Source organism: Ambystoma mexicanum, chromosome 10 (genome assembly GCF_040938575.1).
Source record: "Ambystoma mexicanum isolate Mex_15411 chromosome 10, UKY_AmexF1_1, whole genome shotgun sequence".
Classification (NCBI taxonomy): domain Eukaryota; kingdom Metazoa; phylum Chordata; class Amphibia; order Caudata; family Ambystomatidae; genus Ambystoma; species Ambystoma mexicanum.
The window spans coordinates 651,779,715-651,799,907 of record NC_090932.1 but is presented as its reverse complement, the minus strand read 5'-3'; the positions used below and the strand labels follow the sequence as shown (position 1 = coordinate 651,799,907).

At 47.1% G+C, this 20,193-nt stretch overlaps 1 protein-coding gene across 1 annotated transcript in view; it reads right to left on the bottom strand.

Moving 5' to 3' along the window:
- The window catches only part of PARL (presenilin associated rhomboid like), a 625,047-nt gene that overhangs the window by 156,672 nt on the left and 448,182 nt on the right, over nucleotides 1-20,193 (bottom strand). The window contains exon 7 of the mRNA XM_069618249.1: nucleotides 5,145-5,215. Coding sequence (XP_069474350.1) covers nucleotides 5,145-5,215 — 71 coding nt within the window. The remainder of the gene's footprint in view (nucleotides 1-5,144; nucleotides 5,216-20,193) is intronic.

Here is a 20,193-nt window from a genome sequence, read left to right as displayed (position 1 = left end):
GACAGTCGTAAGACCTATGAGGAGGCAGGGTGTTAGCTTGATCCTTCCGAAAGACGTCTTGGAATTCCTGGTATTCGGGAGGTAATTTGGGAACCTCAGAAAAGATTGCCGCCAGTGAAACATCAGGCCGAGGATAACAAGTGGTAAAACATTCTGGAAACTGAACCGTCTTTGCTCACCAATCGATCTGAGGATTGTGCTTCTCTAACCAAGGGATTCCCAGAATGATCTGGAACTGAGGGGCTTTGATCACATGGAACACGATTTTCTCCCGGTGTCCATCTTGGCTCACTAGCGTCACTTCTTGGGTGGCGTGCGTTACTGGTCCGGAGGCTATCTCCGTGCCATCCACTGTAGTAATGACGTCTTTTACTGCCTTAGGGACAAGGGGTAGATTCATCCTTGATACCATTTCACGGTCCACATAATTACCGATTGCTCCGCTGTCGATGTAAGCTTCAATTGCATGCAAACGATCCGGACGTTCAGGACTAATGAGGACCATGAGCACCACGAAATGCGAGGTCACGGGACAGATCTTAACGCTCGGCAAGAGGACCTCTACACTTGTCGGGCTAGGTCGTTTCCCTGCTCAGAATTTGTGGTACAGGTATCTGCGGCTCCTACAGCCTTCTTAGCTGGTTTCACTGGACAGTCTCGAAGAAAGTGCCCTGAGTTTCCGCAATAGAGGCATAATTGCAGCTGTCTTCTTCTTTCCCGCTCCTTTTGGGTTAAAGGTCCTTTCATGCCCCCTATTTGCATGGGTTCCACAGTGTCAGCTCCCCTAGTAGAGGTATGTGGTTTAGAAAACACTCGGGTATCAAATTTGGAACGATCAGCCTTCCTGTTCTGTAATCTGTGGTCCAATTGGACAACTAAGTCAATATAGTCTGAGCATTCTTGTGGAGGGTTCACAACTTGAGCTAACACATCCTTGAGCTCTCCACGCAGGCCTCTGTAGAAAAGCGTTATTCTCTTATCCTCGGGCCATTGAGTTTCCACTATAAGTCTGTTGAATGAGGCTATATAAGTCAAGAGGTCTTGATTACCCTGTCGTAATGAAAGAAGTTCATTGTCCAAGGCCTGCCCTTGTGCATGTCTTGCGAACAGTTTCTCCATGCTGGACTGGAAGGCCTGGAAATCATGTAAAACCGGATCATCCTGGGTGACTAAAGGGATCGACCAATCTGCGGCGCTGCCACTGAGATAAGAAAGCACGAAAGCCACCTTGGTCTGGTCTGTTGGGAATGCAGCTGGTCGACATAAGAAGTGTAGGCGGCACTGGTTGATGAACACTGCAAATTTCTTTGGGTCACCAGAAAAGCGTTCGGGCGGAGCCAAGGGCACATTACCGGGTAGATTGATTTGCACTGGATTTAAAGATGATGCAGAAGGATAACTTCCTCCTGGAGCGGGCAAAGGTGTCTGTCCTGCCTGCGTTTGTAGCAATTGCCTAGCGAGGTCCTCTGTTCGCTCCTTGGAAATTATCAGTTCTCTTCTTAGAGAGTTTGTTTCCTGACGAGCTGCATGTACTTCTGCTCTTAATTCCCCGAGCAACTGGGCTAATTGATCAGTGTCTGAGGTTTCCATTGCGCCTGGGTAGGAGTTTTGCGGTGGGCTTCGCGTTCTGTAACTCTCACCTGATTTCCACGGAGGCGCTGGTCTTGGCAGGAAGGTGTCTGTGACTCGAAAAGTGATGTGCAGGACTCGATTGGCTTCTGGGGTCAAACCTCTTCGCACTGTGTCGAACTCGAAGGGTGAGGTTTCTGCAGGTGAAAGAATATGGGAGTTAATGGTCTGGGTTGTTGAATGTCCCTCTCTCTCTCTCTCTCTTCCTAGCTACTCCGTAGAGCCCCCAGGTCAACGTGCTCACCCTAGATAGGTGAATGCTGGACTCTCCATCTGCGTCTGGTGCAGGGTGCCGTTGCCAGTTCCTTCACTGGTGAAACATAGGCCTCTTGAACTCAGAGGATCGTTACCGTCGTTAACTGCACGAGCGGTGAGTTTCTGGACACCTTTTTAGTCTTTATAGTCTTTAGGTGCGTGGCACGTTAATATTGAACAGGACTCTGTATAATGCTTTTCTGGAAGATGGAGTGAAGCGCCTGGAAATGCGTAAGTAATTGCAAGCGCTCTAACTGTCTTTTTCCCTTGCAGCTTAGTTCGTGCTGAAGAGACGCCGGAGTATTTGCAGGCGTTCTATTGCGACGAGCGCGATGGGCGTAAGTAAATACCTGTCTAATGTCTCTTCTTTTGTCTTTCAGATGTTGGGTTGCAGCGCCGGAGTCCGCGGAATGCCAGTAAGTAATAACAATGCTTTTGTCTTCACAGGCGGCGATGCAGCGTGAAGAAATCCGGAATTAGCGGAGTGCCGGTAAGTAATAACAATGCTTTTGTCTTCACAGGCGGAGGTGCAGCGTGAAGAAATGGCCGCAGCCGATGGATCAGGTGAGTAAGCACTGCGTGTAAAGGTTGCCTTGCTAACCTGTTGTTTCTTGTCTTTGCAGGTGCTGCTGTTGACTGGATACAGGAATGGTAAGTATAATTCTTGCAGGTTCAGGATCGAAAGAAGAAAGGCTGGAACAGACTCGGTGAGCGTTCTGCTGCAGATGCAGAATAACGCGAAGCACGTTTCATCTATCGGGTGTGGTTTAAATAGCCTTGGAGTGATGAGGCGTCTTCCTCCACGGCCCCGCCTAGGTAAGAAAAGAGTTCCAGTTCCAGAAGAGTTCCAGTGCTGCATCCAGGGAGTGGAGCTTGCCCCACCCAGGTAAGAAAGTAGTTCCTGTTCACAGAGGACTTCAAAGTGGCTGGTAAGTAAGCAGCATGGTCTGCTGCAGGTAAGTCCACCCAAGCATCTTCACACATATTATGAGCCCCGCGCTTCCAGTGCTGGGACCGATGGTTTTGATGAGCCTGGTGCCACCGGCGCCAGGACAAGGTCCAAAAGGTCCCAGTGGGGACCGGCTGGTGCCTAGGATTAGGGTTAGGGGCCTGCTTCCAAGGACGTTGGGCTGGTCCTGGCTCCTTGGAAGCAGTGATCATGACATTAATACATCCCGTCCTAAAGAGATATTGTCTTTTCCTCATTCTCATAGATCCACTTCAGCATTGCCTGCAGCCAAATATAAAGATGTACATTCTTCTTCTCAACATGCAGTCCCATATATGTTGATATGTTGGACAATTTCAGGAGTTCTTCCTAAATATGTTGATATGTTGGACAAGAACAGGAGTCCTTGTCCCCCAAGGGGGAGTCACTCCCCAGGAGGCACCACTTGCCCAAGGAGGTATCGCAAGCAGGCTAACCTCCGTAGCCTCAAAGGGGGTGGCTCCCCTTTGGGGCTAAGAGGTGAATCCAGTTGATTAGTCACACATGCAAAGGAAGCTAGTCTTGCTTTGGGAAATGGCAATGGGGTTAGGATGTTTCTTTTTCTATTACATTCATGGAATATCCTAGACTACTGCATTTCAAGACCATCCGCAACACACTATCCATCACTTTCATCAGGGTCGGTTACTTGCGGACAAGATGCTCACTCAAAGGACGCAAGGACAGAGCTCCAGTGGCAGCGGAAGAACATGTGAGTCTTTGAACAAACTACTGAGTGACATGCTGCATTTGGTCATCACATCAGATGCCAGTCGATCAGAGTGGCACACTTATTCTTGGGAAGTAGCCACTAAAGATGGTCTTCAGTGTACCCGACTTTCATTTCAAGTGACTGAAGCCAACGGCATATACTTTCATTAGCAGATACTTGCTGAAAGGCAAGGTACAGGATTATGTTCTACTGTAGATGGACATCATTTCTACGGCAGGGTGTGGCAATGCCCTTGTTGGAAAAAAGTCCAAAGCTCTGGCAGATCTGGGTAATACAGTGAGGCGTTGCCACGCAGGCTCAATGGCTCCTTGGTATGCAAAATGTAGTTTACCGCTTGAAACATCCAATATCTCATGCACCAAATTCAATAGAAGTTGGACTAGAGTTTATTTGACGAGGTGATGAAAGCCTGTGAGAACAGATTCCTCCCAATTACCAAGATTCTTCAACTGGAGGCCAAACAACTGGCCACATCACTTAATACATCTGTGATATGTTCCATAAAGCCTGATATATGATACATCTAATTGCATTTACTAAAACAAAGTACCATTAGGGGGTCATTCAGAGTTGGGTAGTAGTGGTAAAGTTGGTGTTACTTGGAAAATACCACCAATTTTACCATCTGCCAAAAATCTGCCTATTTATACCTCCGCCTAAGGGGTAAAATCCAAAATTTAAAATTGGCACCAATTTTGAAAAAACTGTTTTAGTGTACAGAAGGGGGGGGGGGGTCAGGGGATGAAAAGGTGGGAGTCTAAGGATCGTACAAAGCCGCCTCTCAGGTCTCACTGTAGTCCGCTAAAAGCATCAACAATGGACCCAAACTAACAATGCCTATTTACTGCCAATGTTAAGTCAAAACGAAGCAGTAGAATGACATTTTCTGCCACTGCAGAACAATCCATCTATATCCATGTTATTCAAACTTTTTTATGCTGATCCACCCCCTTGAGTAAAAACATTGTTTCTGCCTTCTCCACACAAGCTGTAACTGCTTGCATTTTCTATTAAAAGCAGTCACCATAATTCCTTTTCAAAGAGCCAGACCCAGCGCTCAAAGACTAATATTCTATATTAACATTTTTGCCTCAAAAGGTGGTGTCAACATGAATGTAAATACTGGGTAAGAAAAAACATCAGGAGATATTTGGTTTTTCCTATGCATTATTATTGTTGAGTAAGAAAGTGAAGAGGTGGTACCACAAATGGCTAATATGAAAGTCAATGTTTGAAGAAATATTACACCAATAATACATTTACCCAGGAGTGTATTTTGTACAATAAAGGGTTGCTAAAATACTTAGACTAATAATCAGAAAAGCACACCCATTGCTAACTAGCACCATTTTTAACAATCTTGAGTAATAACAAAGTAATAACATGCACTCTGACAGCTTTCAGGGCTTTTTTTCATAAAATACTGTTTTAAAGTTACAGGAAGAAATACATTGGTTGCATTATAGAATACAATGTTATGAGTGATGAGTTTTAGAATATCAAAAACACATGTCCGAACAGACACAAAAATAAACTTACTGCACCAAGTGATGGGCCAAATCTTCCGGTTGCCATTTTAGCGGCGTAGCTTGCAAAACTAGAGATAACACCTGAAATAAAACATGCATACATCAATAAATAAAAATAATAAAAATATAACTTATACCCTGTTTTTCTATTGAAGCTACAAACACCACACACCGCTTTGTTGAAAATAGAGGGCATCTGAGGCTGAAGCTTTTTTATATATATGGAAAAAAGTGAAACTAGTTGCCACAAAATGGTGAATTAGCAAAGCAGTGCAAAATGTATACAGTCTAATTCTCAAATTGAAACACTGCAGTACTTTCCATTGTATTCAAGTACATTATTGAGAAAGGTACAATTGTGCACTATGCAAAACAGCAAACCCTGGGCAAGTTTAGACTGGGTGTGGAATAGGAAAAGAATAAAGGGAACCCATTGAATCAGGGTACTATTTTCAGTAGGTGGGTTTCCTATATTTTTTAATGGTAGTGTCATGTGACATATAGAGGCAGTCTATAGAACCAAGATCACAACAGACCAGTTTAACTATAGCCCTAAAGCATATGAAGTAAATGAGTCCAAATCTTGACCACCAAAAATGAGAGTGTATTAGGCTCACTTCACTGAAATATGCAATCTCATAACATCAAGCCAGTTCCAATCTTTTAGATCGGTCTGAAGAGTGTTTCACTTTGAGTGGGTCAAAGATGGTATAGGGTACTTCCCTCTGCCCACCAAGTTTTGATGTATTCCCCTTTTTCATAACAGGCAGTATGAGCAGCTAACTGATTCTATATGGTGGAGATAGTTTACTGAGGATTTCTTTATGCCCGCAAGTCTTTTTATGCATTTTTCAAAATGTATCAGCCAACTCAGGAGCAACCACTTTCTGGCACGTTCAATAATTAAAATGTCATTGTTGAAATATTTTAATTGGATTTATATTTATTAACAGTAAACATTGGAGCAGAAGTTCAACATTTGCTTTAAGGGAATTGGCACCTCTTGTTGTACAAGGTGTAAAATTGTTAACTTATAGGAGTTAACTTTTACAAGAACATTTTGTGATGCGATGAATCCTGGGTATTCGTCGCTTCTCTCCAAGGGGGAAATCGCCCCTTTTGAGGCTAGGGTGATGAGCCTGCTTCGCAAGACCCTCCCTAGGGGAATGGGCAAGTGGTACTTCAATGGGAGTGACTTCCCTCTTAGTGGACAAGGACTCCCGTTCCAATGAGGAAATCCATAGGTCCAATATCTGCCTATATGGGACTGCCAGCTACGAAGACTAATCTGTCATCATTATATTTGGCCTCAAGCAAAGTGGGAACAAACCAGCCATACAAAGAAAAGGGAAATATCTAGGAGGCATGTACATAACTGGGACGAGTAGCTATTGGAAGGAGAGAGAGAGATAGCACGGTACGCAGGGGAAGCGCAATGCCGTGATAACGCTTTGGAGAGGTGGAGCAGAGCAAAGTCGCAGAGCCCGCAACTGTTGGGACCTGCGAGGAACCCGAATGAGATGCCAGAGAGCCATGGAATCCTGCAACAGGAGAACCGTTGCCTGAATGGGAACCAAAGTTCCATACCAGGAGGTGGCGTGACTGCAGCTACATCCTGTTGGACGAAGGGCCCAGCTAACAACGCCGAGACCGCCCGAGGAGGTAGTGCTACAAGCTCACTGCTACCCATGTCTGTAAATGGCATTCCGCTGCACAGAAGCCGAGAACAAGACGTTGACAAGACCAAACACAGAGAAGAGGAATCGGAAACAGGAGACCTGACTGCACACCGAGCCCCACAAGGTTCCCCTGCGTCAGAAATGGTACCAAGGAGAACCAGAAAGGCGGGATGCTTCTCGGCAATGTATGGGAAAAAGAGAGGCTTTGCACAATCACAAGTATGAAAGTCAAACCTTCAATGAGCAGAATTGGAGTTATGTGAAGTCAATAAAATTCTTGATGAATAATGCTGTATAAGTGGAATCAAATACCTGGGAGGAAAGGAGAAACCCCCAGTTATAGATTCTTAATTCTTAAGGAGAGGAGAAAGACCACCGTAAATCACTGTAAAAAGTGTTGTGAAAGAGACCATTAAGCAAACGGAATCAGAAGAGAGAATCCAGTACGAAGAACCCAGGAGAGGGGAAACCATAGTTGGCATGAAGTCACACAAAACCCAAGGAAGATTAAACCTCAAGAATATGAACACTAAAGACATGACGGTGAGAAATTATTCCAAGGCAAATTGTCATAAAGCTGCCATTAAAGAAAGTACAAAACCCACAAGTATATGGGAAGAGCTATGGGAGCTCATGAAAGGAGTCTCAAGAGACTATTAGGGAAGATAACTAAAGGTAGTACATATTGTAAACAGAGACACTTGGGTATCAATAAACCGGAAGGCAAGAAGAGAAACGACCAAGACAAGAGACACATTCTTTTGGCCCCTTTTGAGTTATTCACCTAAGCGGTAGAATTAGGTTTGCCACTGAAAACAGTTACTTTTCGACTTCCTAGCGACAGACTAGCACCTTTAGTTGATTTTAGATAGGTAGGGTGAGCCCTTTAGTAATAGGGAAGGAACAAACAAGTTACTTACCTGTAACTGTTGTTCTCCAGCATGGGTCTGGCATGGATTCACATGCTCATGAATATTCCCTGTCGTCAGGCTGGGAATCCTCGGTATATTCCCTGTCGTCAGGCTGGGAATCCTCTGTAAAGAAAAAATCGGTTTCAGTTTCGTTTCTGAAATGTCTTTCTCCTAACTACCAATCACTAGTCTCTGGGTCATACTGCCCCAGCCAGGATCAACATTCTTTTCCCTGAACCAGTCGCAAAACATATTCCAGCGGCAACGGTACAGAGACTTAGTTGCTGTCCTTCAGGCCGAAAGCAACACCTCCATCACATCATCTGGGAAGTCCCAATCCTTGTACCTCAACCTTTCATAAACCAAGCGTGAAGGTTGAGAGTCTTGACCTCGGGATGGAGAACGTGCCCCTCCTCTCGCGAGAGAATATCCTCTCTTTGTGGAAGATGTATCCGAGGACAGATGGACATATCCAGAAGGTCCGGGTACCACGTTCTCCTGGCCCAATCCAGGGCAATGAGGATCATGTGGGTCCCGAAATGCCTCAACCTCCTGAGTACCTGAGGAATGACGGGGACTGGAGGAGACGCATACAGTAGTGGGAATTCACAATCCACCACAAACTTCTGCTAGAGCTCTACTCGGAGGAAATTCCCTTAAGCAGTACAGCTTGCAAACAGATTCACTGGAAGGGTCCCCCAAAGGGCAAATATCTCTTGAGGGACTTCCTGAGCTAGTTCCCACTCGTGGGAGGCTGTGCCCTGCCTGCTCAGAGCATCCAATGCCATGTTCTCCTCCCTGGCCAGGTGAACTGCCGATAGGAAGGTTTCTTCTTGTATTGTCCAGTACAAGAGCTGCATTGCCTCTGTGCACAGTGGTAGTGACCCTATGCCTCCTCTCGTCTTGAGGTAGTCCATGGCCACTGTGTTGTCCGTCATTATCAGGACAGTCTTTCCCCGTACAGATGGCAGAAACGTTTTCAGCGCTAGTCTGATTGCTCTCAGCTCCAAAATACTGATGTGTAGCCTGGACTCCGATGGAAACCAACAACCACTGACTGTCAGATTGTTGGAGTGAGCTCCCCACCCCTTGAGTGAGGCGTCCGCCACTACCGTGAACTCCGGCCATGGCTGCCAAAAAGGTTCTCCCTTGAGAATATTTGCCTTGCAGGCCAACCACAGAAGATCCTGGGAGACTCTGTGGAATCTGAAACCGGTCCGACATATTGCTGGAGAACTGGGACCATTGTGACCTGAGAGCCCACTGAAGGGATCTCATTCTCAGACGGGTCTCTGGCACCAGAAAAAGGCAGGATGCCATGAGGCAGAGCAACCTCAAGAATTCGAAGGATGGGAGACTCTGGGAACTCTGGAATTTTGTTACCATCTGGAGAATATCTTGAGCCCTCACTTTGGGTGGTGAGCATTTTCCTAAGGATGTGTCTAAGACAGCCCCAATGTACCGGAATTGCTGGGGTGTCATATGGGACTTCTTGAAATTGAGGGAGAAGTCCAGCCTGTGAACGGAGTGGCAGGTAACGTTGAGATGATCCAAGGCTTGTTTGGGAGAACACACCCTGATCAGCCAATCATCCAGGTAAGGCTAGATGTGAATCCCCCCCTCTCCTGAGATGCTCTGCCACCACCAGTTTGGTGAAGACCCTATGGAGGAGGTCAACTCGAATGGCAGGACCCGAAACTGATAGTGCAAGCCGCCAACGGCGAACCTCAGGTATTTCCTCGACTGAAGATGGATTGGCACATGAAAATAAGCATTTTGTAGGACCAATGACACCAACCAATCCTGAAGTTGGAGGGCCTGAAGGATCTGAGAAAGAGTGACCATCTTGAATGTGTCCTTCCTGAGGAACTTGTTCAAGTATCTCAAGTCCAAGATGTGTCTCAGTCCCCCGTCCTTGGGAATCAAAAAATATGGGGAGTACCAACCTTTGTTCCTCTCTGCTACAGGCACCGCTTCTATAGCGCCGTTCTCTAGCAGGGTCAAGATTTCCTGCACAAGGAGCAGATCCGGAATCTTCAAAGAGTGTCTCCCCAGTGGATTGGTCTGAGGCTTTTTTTTATAAAAGGAAGGAATGGTAAAGAGGCTGCTGTTTGAGCTGGATTGGCACCTCTACCTGGTCCACCACGAGGACATTTTTGTTGGCCTCTTTGACTGGCCATTCCTCTTACCCTTCCAAATGAGGATTAGGAGCGAAAAGATCTACCTCTCCAAGGTTGTCCGCTAGGACGAAAGGCTGAGGTTGCCTAACAGCAGTGCCTAATGACTTGGCAGCCGCTTTAGATGTCTGCAACCTCAAGGCTCTCGTCAGCTTTGCTGCCAAAAAGAGGAGACCCGTCAAATGGCATGTTCAAAAGTAGAGCCTGCACATCAGGTGCAAAACCCGACTTTCGCAGCCACACAAACCTGCGTATCACGGTGCTCGTAGCCATGGACCTACTGATGCTATCTGCAGAATCCAACTCAGACTAAAGGAACTCACACATGGCTTCCTTGCCATCCTTAACAATAGCCAGGAAGCCGTCTCTTTCTTCCCCCTCCGCCACCATAGAGATGACTCCCACAGAGTGTACGAAAATGTTGCCAAGCAGAAGTGGAGTTGGCAGATTTCAACGCCATACTCCCAGCCCAAAATACCTTTCGCACCCACCCATCTTCACGCTTATCATCCCTATCGGGAGGGATGGTATGGTATGCTACCTGTTTTGAGGTAGCCGTAGCTGCCTGGATCACCAGACTCCCGGGAGTGGGGTGTGTTGACCTGTAGCCTGGGTCGCTACTGGAGGGGCAGTATTTTCTTGTAAGAGATTTATTAACCGCCAGATTAGTCTCCGGGGTTTCCCAATTCCTGACCACCCTTTTTTGCAGAGCCACATGGAAAGGTAACACAGGATCCGTAGGGGGACCCTTGTCCAAAATGTCCATTATATCATCCTGATCATAATGCACAGGAGGTCTAGACCAGTCCCAATATTCAACAACTCTAGACATAAATTGCTTGTATGAGGAGTCGGCATGCTCCCCTGGGTCCGTTTGCCGTCTCCAGTTCAGGAGAGGTGTCTATACCACTCGCATTATACAAAGTATCACAGAGATCCTGCATCCTACTCTCCTTTGAAATGACGCATTCAGGCATATTAGGGGTCCCAAACTGGAGGCCAAAAGGGACATCATCCTCAACCGAACGCTCCTCCTCCTCAGAAAAGGAAGTGAGGGACTTAAAAAAAATCATTTTCGGTATAGGGGTATAGCTTTTCCCTGGTATTATGTTATGTTACTTTGCATTTATATAGCGCCTTATGTACCATTGGTATGATCTCAATGGCACTGCTATGGCGCTGGTAGGTTGAACGCCCTCCAGAACCGTAGTTCAAGTCGAGAGAGAGAGAGAGAGAGAGAGAGAGAGAGAGAGAGAGAGAGAGAGAGAGAGAGAGAGGGAGAGGGGGAGAGAGACATAGAGACAAAGTGTGTGTGAACACCGGATATGTGTGCAGCAGGTGTGGCATTTGTATGATAGCTGCTTCTTAGCGGTAGGTGTGGTGGTTGGGAGATCATGAGTATGTGTTCGTTCTGGCAGGTTGTTATCCAGAACGATTCTGGCTGCGTTAGGCCCGAGGAGAATGCCTAGGCTGGCGGATGTGTAGCCAGCTGCGTTTAATTAGAATGATGGGGAGTATGAGGCAAGTGATGGTATGAGAACAGCTATACCGAATGTGTCATAGTATTGCTGTGTTCTAGTTGAGTGGTGGTGTATAGGAGAGAGTAAGCATGGAGATGTGATATGGTGGTTTACATTGGGTAATTGAAATCTAGCGCACTCCAATCGTTCCATGCACTCAAACCATTCCATGCACTCAAACCATTTTTGTACAGTGTCCATTCAGTTCTATGTATTCCTTCTGATCCATGCGCTTCGTCCGATCTTTGCATGTTCCCCTTCATCCTCCGGTCCACCCATTTCATCCATTCTACAAGCATCATCTGTTCCACCCATTTCATCCGTTCTTCCCATCTTATCCTTTCTACAAGCCTCATCTGTTTCACCCACTTCACCCGTTCTGCCCACCTTATCCATTCCACAAGCATCATCCGTTCCACCCACATACTTCACACGTTCCATCCACCCACTTCACACGCTCCATCCACCCACTTCACACGCTCCATCCACCCACTTCACACGTTCCACCCACCCACTTCACACGCTCCACCCATCCACTTCACACGTTTCACACACATACTTCACCCGTTCCATCTGGTACCCAGAGGCTTCGAAATTGTCAAAGATGTCGACTTTGACTTAGTTACTGCCTTCTTTAGAGGGTAAACAGTCACTGGGGGCTGCACCGGTATAATTGGCACAGCTGGTGTCGACGGCATCAATGTCGACAGTGGCATCGAAGGCCTGATAGTAGTGACCCGATGGGCGTTACCGATGGCCATGGCGCTGAAGGAGTCGACGACCTTGACACGTTTCGAGTGATCCTTCGATACCTTGTCCAAACGAGGCCACAAGGGCTCTCAATGTGGATCACACTTCGATCACACTGTTTACCTGGGTTCGAAGGCACGCGAGTATCCGGCCGAGACCGCTCCTTGCCGGCTTCTACAGAAGGCGTGGTCGTAGCCCGGCCCCGTTTATCAAAGGTTTTAAGCATTTCCACACGGAAAGCCTCCCATTCTGCCGGTGTCGACTTTTTAGATGGGCATTTCACCCGCTCGGGGGAGTCGCTTGACGAAGATGACGAGGAAGGCAACCTGCAGAGATTCTCCACGATCTCTTTGACGAAGACAAATAGTGGCGGGAACCACTCCTAGACCTCGAGCGCTTAGCCTTGTTTCTCTGAGGAGAGTCACCTCTCTTTTTACTCTTCCGTCAATGATATGAGGTTGTGCATGGATTATATTATGGTTGGACAGGATTGTGTTCATAACACAAGCACTTACACAATGCTGCCAAGAACGTTGTCAGATCACTCCACAATTCAGTGGTGTTTTCGGTTGTCGGATCTGGTGGTCAGTAGGCTGCATTGGCGTTAGGGATATGGCGGATAGGAAGATGCGATTTCTGGCGATTACGCACTTGGCACTGCGATACAGTGAGGGAGGCCGGCCCGGGAGATACTTGGCTAAACTGGTGAGATGTGAAAGTGGCAAAACGGATGTCCCGGCACGGAGGCAGGGGTATGGTTCACTGGTGTCGAAGGTGATCCTTGAGGAATTCAGGGGATTCTACGATGGACTATATGTGGCCCATGAGCGGGCTGATGCAGTCATTCTGAAGTCTTTCATTGGGGATGCTTAGTTGGCGGGTCTTGACGAGTCAGCCCGAGAGCTGTTGGGAGCGCCTATTACTGTTGACGAGGTCCTGAAACCAATTAGATGGTTACCAACGGGTCAGGCCTCGGGTTCAGACAGTTTAGCACCTGAGTTTTATAAGGAATTCAGTCTCCTGTGGCGGATTACCTTGTTCAAGTATGGCAGGAAACATTACGAGTGGGAGAATTGCCCGCAACCATGCATGGGGGTGTGTTACCCTTAATTTTGGAAGTCAGGTAAGGACACATTGGGGATATGCTTCTTATAGGCCGATCTCCCTGATCAACTTAGAGACAAAACATTTTTCTAAAATGTTGGTGGATAGGCTCCTTCCTTTTCCATTTTCAGTGGTGCATTTGGACCAATCTGGGTTCCTCCCAAGGCCATTGTATGGCACTCAATTTACAGAGACTGTCTGCTGTGTTGGTCCAGGTTGGTCCATCCGTGCAAGCGGTTGGAGCGCTTCTTGGTATGAAGATGGCGCTTGACTACGTTGCATTGGTAATATTTATTTGTGGTTCTGGGAAAAGTCGGATTTCCACCCGATTTTTTACAATGTGTCAGGATTTTGTATTCGGGGTTGACCACGCAGATTGGCCTCTTCGGTATGTGCTCTGTATCGCTTGATTTGGGGAGGGGAAGCTACAGGGGTGTCTGTTGTCCCCTCTCCTGTTTGCAATTACTATGGAGCCTCTCACGGTCCGGTTGAGATCCTTACAAAGGCATCAGGGGTTGGCTTTGGGTGGGATCAGGGACCCGATTTTGCTTTATGCGAATGTTACTTTATATGTGACGGACCCTGAGAGGAATTTGCGACTGATCTCTGTGGTGATTGAGGCGTGATATCAGGGTTGCGAGTGAACAGGTCCAAATGTATCTTATTCCCATTAAATGAGGCTACAAGGGGGCCACCTGGTGCAGATCGTTTTTGCTGGGAGCAGTTTAGCTCTATGTACTTGGGGGTGGCGGTTAGCAGAAATCAACCACAGCAACTGAAATAAACCCACTGGGCTTATATAGAGGAATTGCAGGGGCAGATTGAACAGTGGGTCACGCTTCCCATTTCTGTGATGGGCAGGGTGACCATCATTAAGATGGTTATCCTACCCAAATTGTTGTATTTGTCCGTAAATATTCCTGTTTGTCCGGGTTTGCAGTTAAGGAATTGCGGTTGCTGCTTTAAATCCCACAGAAATCGATGCGCTCAACGGAACATGGGAGCAGGGGGGGTCTGAACCTGCCCGACATATTTTTTTTGGCGGCTCAGGTATCTTCCACCTCATATTGGATGCCGGGGGCGCAACCTTTCCTGTGGATATTCTCAGTTGTCTATGTGGGTGGCTTGCAGGGATCTCCAAGGGTGGTAGGAAATTACTGTCCAGTTGTATGATCGTGGCTAAGCGTTGCATTTTGCTGTATGGTCTAGCCCTGTTGCGTCAATGGTAAGGAAATACCTGTGGGACTTGGGATGGTGCTGGGATGTGGAGTAGGACTATTGCCAAATGTTGCGTGGGCAGACTGGGCCGGGGGATGTGTGGCACCCAGTGCGAGCATTCCCAAGTGGACGAGAATCTGCTAATGAAGGGGATGCAGTGTGCTCCTTTGGAAACACACCAAATTAGTGATGTGGGGGCCAGACTGCTACTTTCTTTCTCTTTCACTGTTGGGGGTGTTTGAAATGTGGGGATTGTGTGTTCTATTTTGTGGGTAGCCCAGTGGTTTGTTCATATTGATTGATTGATAATTTATTTATAATGTGCCTATGCACAAGTGTTCCAAAGCACTACCAGGCAAGGTGGGGGAACAAGACAAACGATCTTACTAGGCCTAGTATCATTTAGATCATGCAAGTGCGCAGACAAGAAGTGCAGGGGCGAGGAGGGGAGAAGTGCACCCAGAGCAGCAGGGCTCCTAGTTAAGTGCAAGGAGGGCAGGGTCTTCCAAGGGAATCACGCCCAGGTAGTGCAAGGTAGGCCAGGGGGCAGTGCAGGAAGGACAGCAGGCAAGTGCGAGGGACTGAGCAGGGGGAGGGGGGCCTAGTGTCCTGTAGAACTCAGAGGAACACCAAGCGGGCAGTCAGCATAACGATGCAGGGGGTGAGGAAGGTTAGAAGAGGAGAGGCAGAGAGAAGGAAGAGGAGAAAAGGAAGGTCTTGAGGAGCTTCCAGAACTTAAGGAGATCCAGCTCAACGTGGAGAGCGGCAGGGTGGCCGTTGCGGAGGGAAGCACCTGCAGAGGAGAGAGATCTAGCACCCAGTCTTTGCTTGGAGAAGTGACTCACCCGCAGAGAGTTGGAAGTGGAAGAGCAGAGGGATCTAGAAGGAAGGTACTTAGGAAGAGAGTGTTGGAGATAGTACAGTCCCTTGTCCCAGAAAACCTTGTGGACGATGCAGAGGGTCTTAAACCGGATCCTTGCAGCCACCGGGAGCCAGTGGAGGGATTTCAGAGCTGGAGAGATGCAGTCCCTGAGTTTGAGGCCAAGGATAAGTCTTACGGTCCTGTTCTGGATGAGTTCAAAAGGGCGAAGGGTAGAGTTAGGTAGATTGAGATAGAGGCTGTTGCAGTAATGCAGCCTAGAGAAACGCAGGGCTCTGTAGACCGTGAACTTCTGGGGGAAGGTGAGAAAGGGAAGAATACCTCTAAGGAGGTGGTGCAGTTGGAAATGTGACTTTTTCAAAATCTCTGGGATGGGTGGAGAGAAGGAGAGAGTGGAGTCGAAGACGAACCCAATGTCGTTGGCCTCACAAGAGGGTGAGGGCACAGGGACAAGGGAGGCTGGAGTGAGAGGGGAAAAGCTGGAGCAGGGGTCCCAATGAGAAGGATCTCCATCTTACTGGCATTAAGGCAGAGATCATTTGAGGCGCACCATGCCTGAATAGCAGATAGACAGTCAGGCATGAGCGAGGAGGAAGCCAAGGGTAGCCTGAAATAGAGCTACATGTCGTCCACTGAAAGTTAGAGGAAAAGGTAGAGATCAGGAGCGCCACGGGGGCAGGCAGGTACACATTGAAAAACCAGGAGAAGAGGATAGAGCTCTGGGGAACACCACATGTGGAGTGTGGTGGTGGAGAGGAAGGACCCAAGTTCAATCTGGGAAGGTCGGTCCAAGAGTAAAGAGGACAGCCGCACCAGAGGCTGATCCATGATGCCCAGGGTATCTCAGAGACAAATGGTCACAATGTTGTGGTTCACTGTGTCAAAAGTAGAGGCAAGGTCCAGGAGAATGACGACAGAGGGAGAGTTAGAGTACAAGTTAGAGAGCAGATCTTCACGGGTGTTCAGGCAAGCAGTTTCTGTGCCTCTGGCTGCTCTGAGGCCCCACTGATGGAAACTATCACTTGGCTTTTCGCGCATAGGGGGAGGCCAGCGGGTGAGATGGCGGCTGATGCCTCATCATGACAATGTACAGTGGGTGGTTGTGGGATCATGACTTGTCTTTTCCTACGATTGAAATTGCCTTTTATGGGGTGTGGGATGTGATGTGAACCTGTTTTTTAAGAAATATGGATCACATGCACATAAAAAGGATATTAAAACATTGGAATTCTGTATACTCCTTATTATATTAACTCTTAAGCATGCCGTGACAAAACCAAACAGGTCTACAAAGTCAGAATATCCAGTGAATCTGAATGTATAATTCTTATTAACATCACACGCCTATACAAGGAATAAGAAAAATGTATATTGCTGTCCCATTCTGATTAGTCTCCTGAGGGGAAGGGTAGGTAGTTCATAGCGGACATCTCATTATGACATCCAGAATTCAATGCTATCATAGAGGAGGACCCTAGTGAATGGATGTGAGTAAGTGAAGGGAACTTACTCAGGATCAGTCCAATCCAAAATTGCTACAAACCTAGTCGCCGTCCCAGCTCCTGACCACCTTTACCATCCTGGCGTCCTCAGGTGAGCATGGGTGAAACCCCGACCCTCCTGGGCCTGTAAGTCGGGCATTGCTTCAATCTCTGAGCCCCCCGGACCCTGCCCACAGAGTTACTTGCCCCGTGTCCCTGCTTCCCCTCTCCTCCCTCATCCCGCCTCCCAGCCGCCCCCCGTGCTCTTATTGGCTGCTTTTAATGCAGCTGGCGAACCTAGTCGTCGTCGCAGTCCTTGATCGCCTTTACCATCCTGGTGTCCTCAGGTGAGCATGGGTGAAGTCCCGACCCTCCTGGACATGTAATTCGGGCATTGCTTCAATCTCTGAGCAGCCTGGGCCCTGCCTGCAGTGTTACTTGCCCTGTGTCCCTGCTTCCCCTCTCTTCCCTCATCCCCGCCTCCCAGCCGTCCCCCGTGCCCTTATTGGCTGGTTGGCTCCTTTTTAACTGACCCTCCCAAGGCAGCCCTCTGCCTGGCAGCCCCCGCGGCTAAGGGCCCCAAGGCAAAGGGCGGCTCCAACAGAGTGTTTGCATGCCAATGAAGCCAGCAGTCAACTGACACCAACAGAAACTGTAAGTGTGGCATGGGTGGTGTGTAGAGCAATTACGCTACTCCGGAAAGCCCCCGCCACTCTACCTTACTTTTCCATAACGTAGACTGCCATAGACTTACACCATGCATACTTAGAGAGATTTGTGACCATCAGCCTAAATCTATTTGTGGATGGACTGTAAATGTTGCCTTGCATTACTTACTAACATAGTTGCCAATGTCAACTACTGCCAGACTTAGATGGAATTCTTAACTTTAGCCTATGTCGCATCTAGATAAGAATATGAATGTTAGCATGTGCCAGATTTAGATGGAATTCTCAACTTTAGCCTACGTCGCATCTAGATGGGATTGTGAATGTTAGCACGTGCCACACCTGGATGGAATTCTTAACTTTAGCCTATGTCGCATCTAGATAAGAATATGAATGTTAGCATGTGCCAGATTTGGATGGAATTCTCAACTTTAGCCTACGTCGCATCTAGATGGGATGTTAGCACATGCCACGCCTGGATGGAATTCTTAACTTTAGCTGACGTTGCATCTAGATAGGAATATGAATGTTAGCATGTGCCACACTTAGATGGAATTCTCAACTGTAGCCTGCGTCACACCTACATAAGATTATGAATGTTAGCATTTGCCACACTCAGATGGAAATCTCAACTTTAGCTTGAGTCGCATCTAGATAAGATTATGAATGTTAGCATGTGCCAAACTTAGATGAAATTCTAAACTGTAGCCTGCGTCACATCTAGATCGGATTCTGAATGTTAGCATGTGTCACACTTGGATGGGATTCTCAACTGTAGCCTGCGTCGCATCTAGATGGGATGTTAGCACATGCCACATCTGGATGGAATTCTTAACTTTAGCTGACGTCGCATCTAGATAGGAATATGAATGTTAGCATGTGCCACACTTAGATGGAATTCTCAACTGTAGCCTGCGTCACACCTACATAAGATTATGAATGTTAGCATTTGCCACACTCAGATGGAAATCTCAACTTTAGCTTGAGTCGCATCTAGATAAGATTATGAATGTTAGCATGTGCCAAACTTAGATGGAATCCTAAACTGTAGCCTGCGTCACATCTAGATGGGATTGTGAATGTTAGCATGTGCCACACTTGGATGGGATTCTCAACTGTAGCCTGCGTCACACCTACATAAGATTATGAATGTTAGGATTTGCCACACTCAGATGGAAATCTCAACTTTAGCTTGAGTCGCATCTAGATAAGATTATGAATGTTAGCATGTGCCAAACTTAGATGGAATCCTAAACTGTAGCCTGCGTCACATCTAGATGGGATTGTGAATGTTAGCATGTGCCACACTTGGATGGGATTCTCAGCTTTAGCCTGCGTCGCATCTAGATGGGATGTTGGGATCAGCGGGTGCCGCACTCGAATGGAATGGTAAATGACAGCAAGCATCACACCTAGACATAATTGCAAGAACAGCAATGCCAATTAACCAATCCACTAACAATTTCACCCCTCTGCATACATCTCTCAAACTCTAACCACACACAACCACAATCCTACAACACAACAATCCGCACAAACTTCTCTACACTGCAACAACAAAACAAACCACACATGGACTCGCACAACAGCACACAACAAATACCGACCGTAAAACACTCCAAGCCCAGCCAACAGACCCACCGGGCTGAGGCCGCCAACAGCACATCACTGCTCTCTTGCACTTTTCCAGCTTATTGCCACTAACTCCCCCTGCCCCCTTTTTTTCAGAGCTGTCAGAGCACCAGTGGACCATTCCAGTGGTGACAGTGCGCGGTACAAATACCCTTTAACATTAACTTCAAACAATACTCCTGCATGGGGTTTGTTGGGTACTTAAAAGTCAAACACATAGGAAGAGGGGGAGTTTGTTGGAAATCAGAAAAGAATAGAGCTTGTCAGACAGGAGAAAAGTGGATTCTGACTCTGACTGGAAGTAGCTCATGGAAAATCTCCTTAAGATAGACATTTTTAGATGGGACAGAATGCAAAGGCCTTTCCCGAGACAGAACCAGATTAAGCGAGAGATATTTTGGAAGCAGGTGGATGGACTGAAAGGAAGAGCGTACCTGGTGGTGATGCCTGAAGCCGGGTAATGTCCCTACTGGTCCTCGGCCTTTGAAAGAAAGCAAAAGCGAGTATCCCAATGCCAAGGTATTTAGACAAATGGCCCAGGAAATAATTAAATCCCAGATAGAAATTAAAAGTATTTTGGAGAAACCCTACCTGGCACGACTGTACTGGGGCTTATTTCCTGCAATTTTGGATCTCTGGGAGTTTTAGACATCTCAAAATGAAATGTGGCATAACAAGTCCTTTAATTGGTGTCTGCCACAGTCAAAGTAATTGAAACCACTTCCTTAAAGGAACACATGGAACAGGGGTGTTGAGGGCGTGAACCCGATTCCTAGAGAAAAGCGAGAGAGTTAGGCGCTGTTGTCTGAAAATTCTAAAAAGAATCAGAATTCCCGAAGCCAAGCCTTTAACAACATTGTAACCAAATCAACCGAACAAAAAAGAAAGAATTGCAATATGTCCAAGCTAGCAACCTATAATGTTGCTAAGACAATGTCCAAAACGTTGCATTCAACTCAGTCGTAGAAGAAGAAAACATGTCATAATCAATGTTTTTCTCTGATGCCAATACTTGCCAATTGTTTCAGAGAAAAGTAAG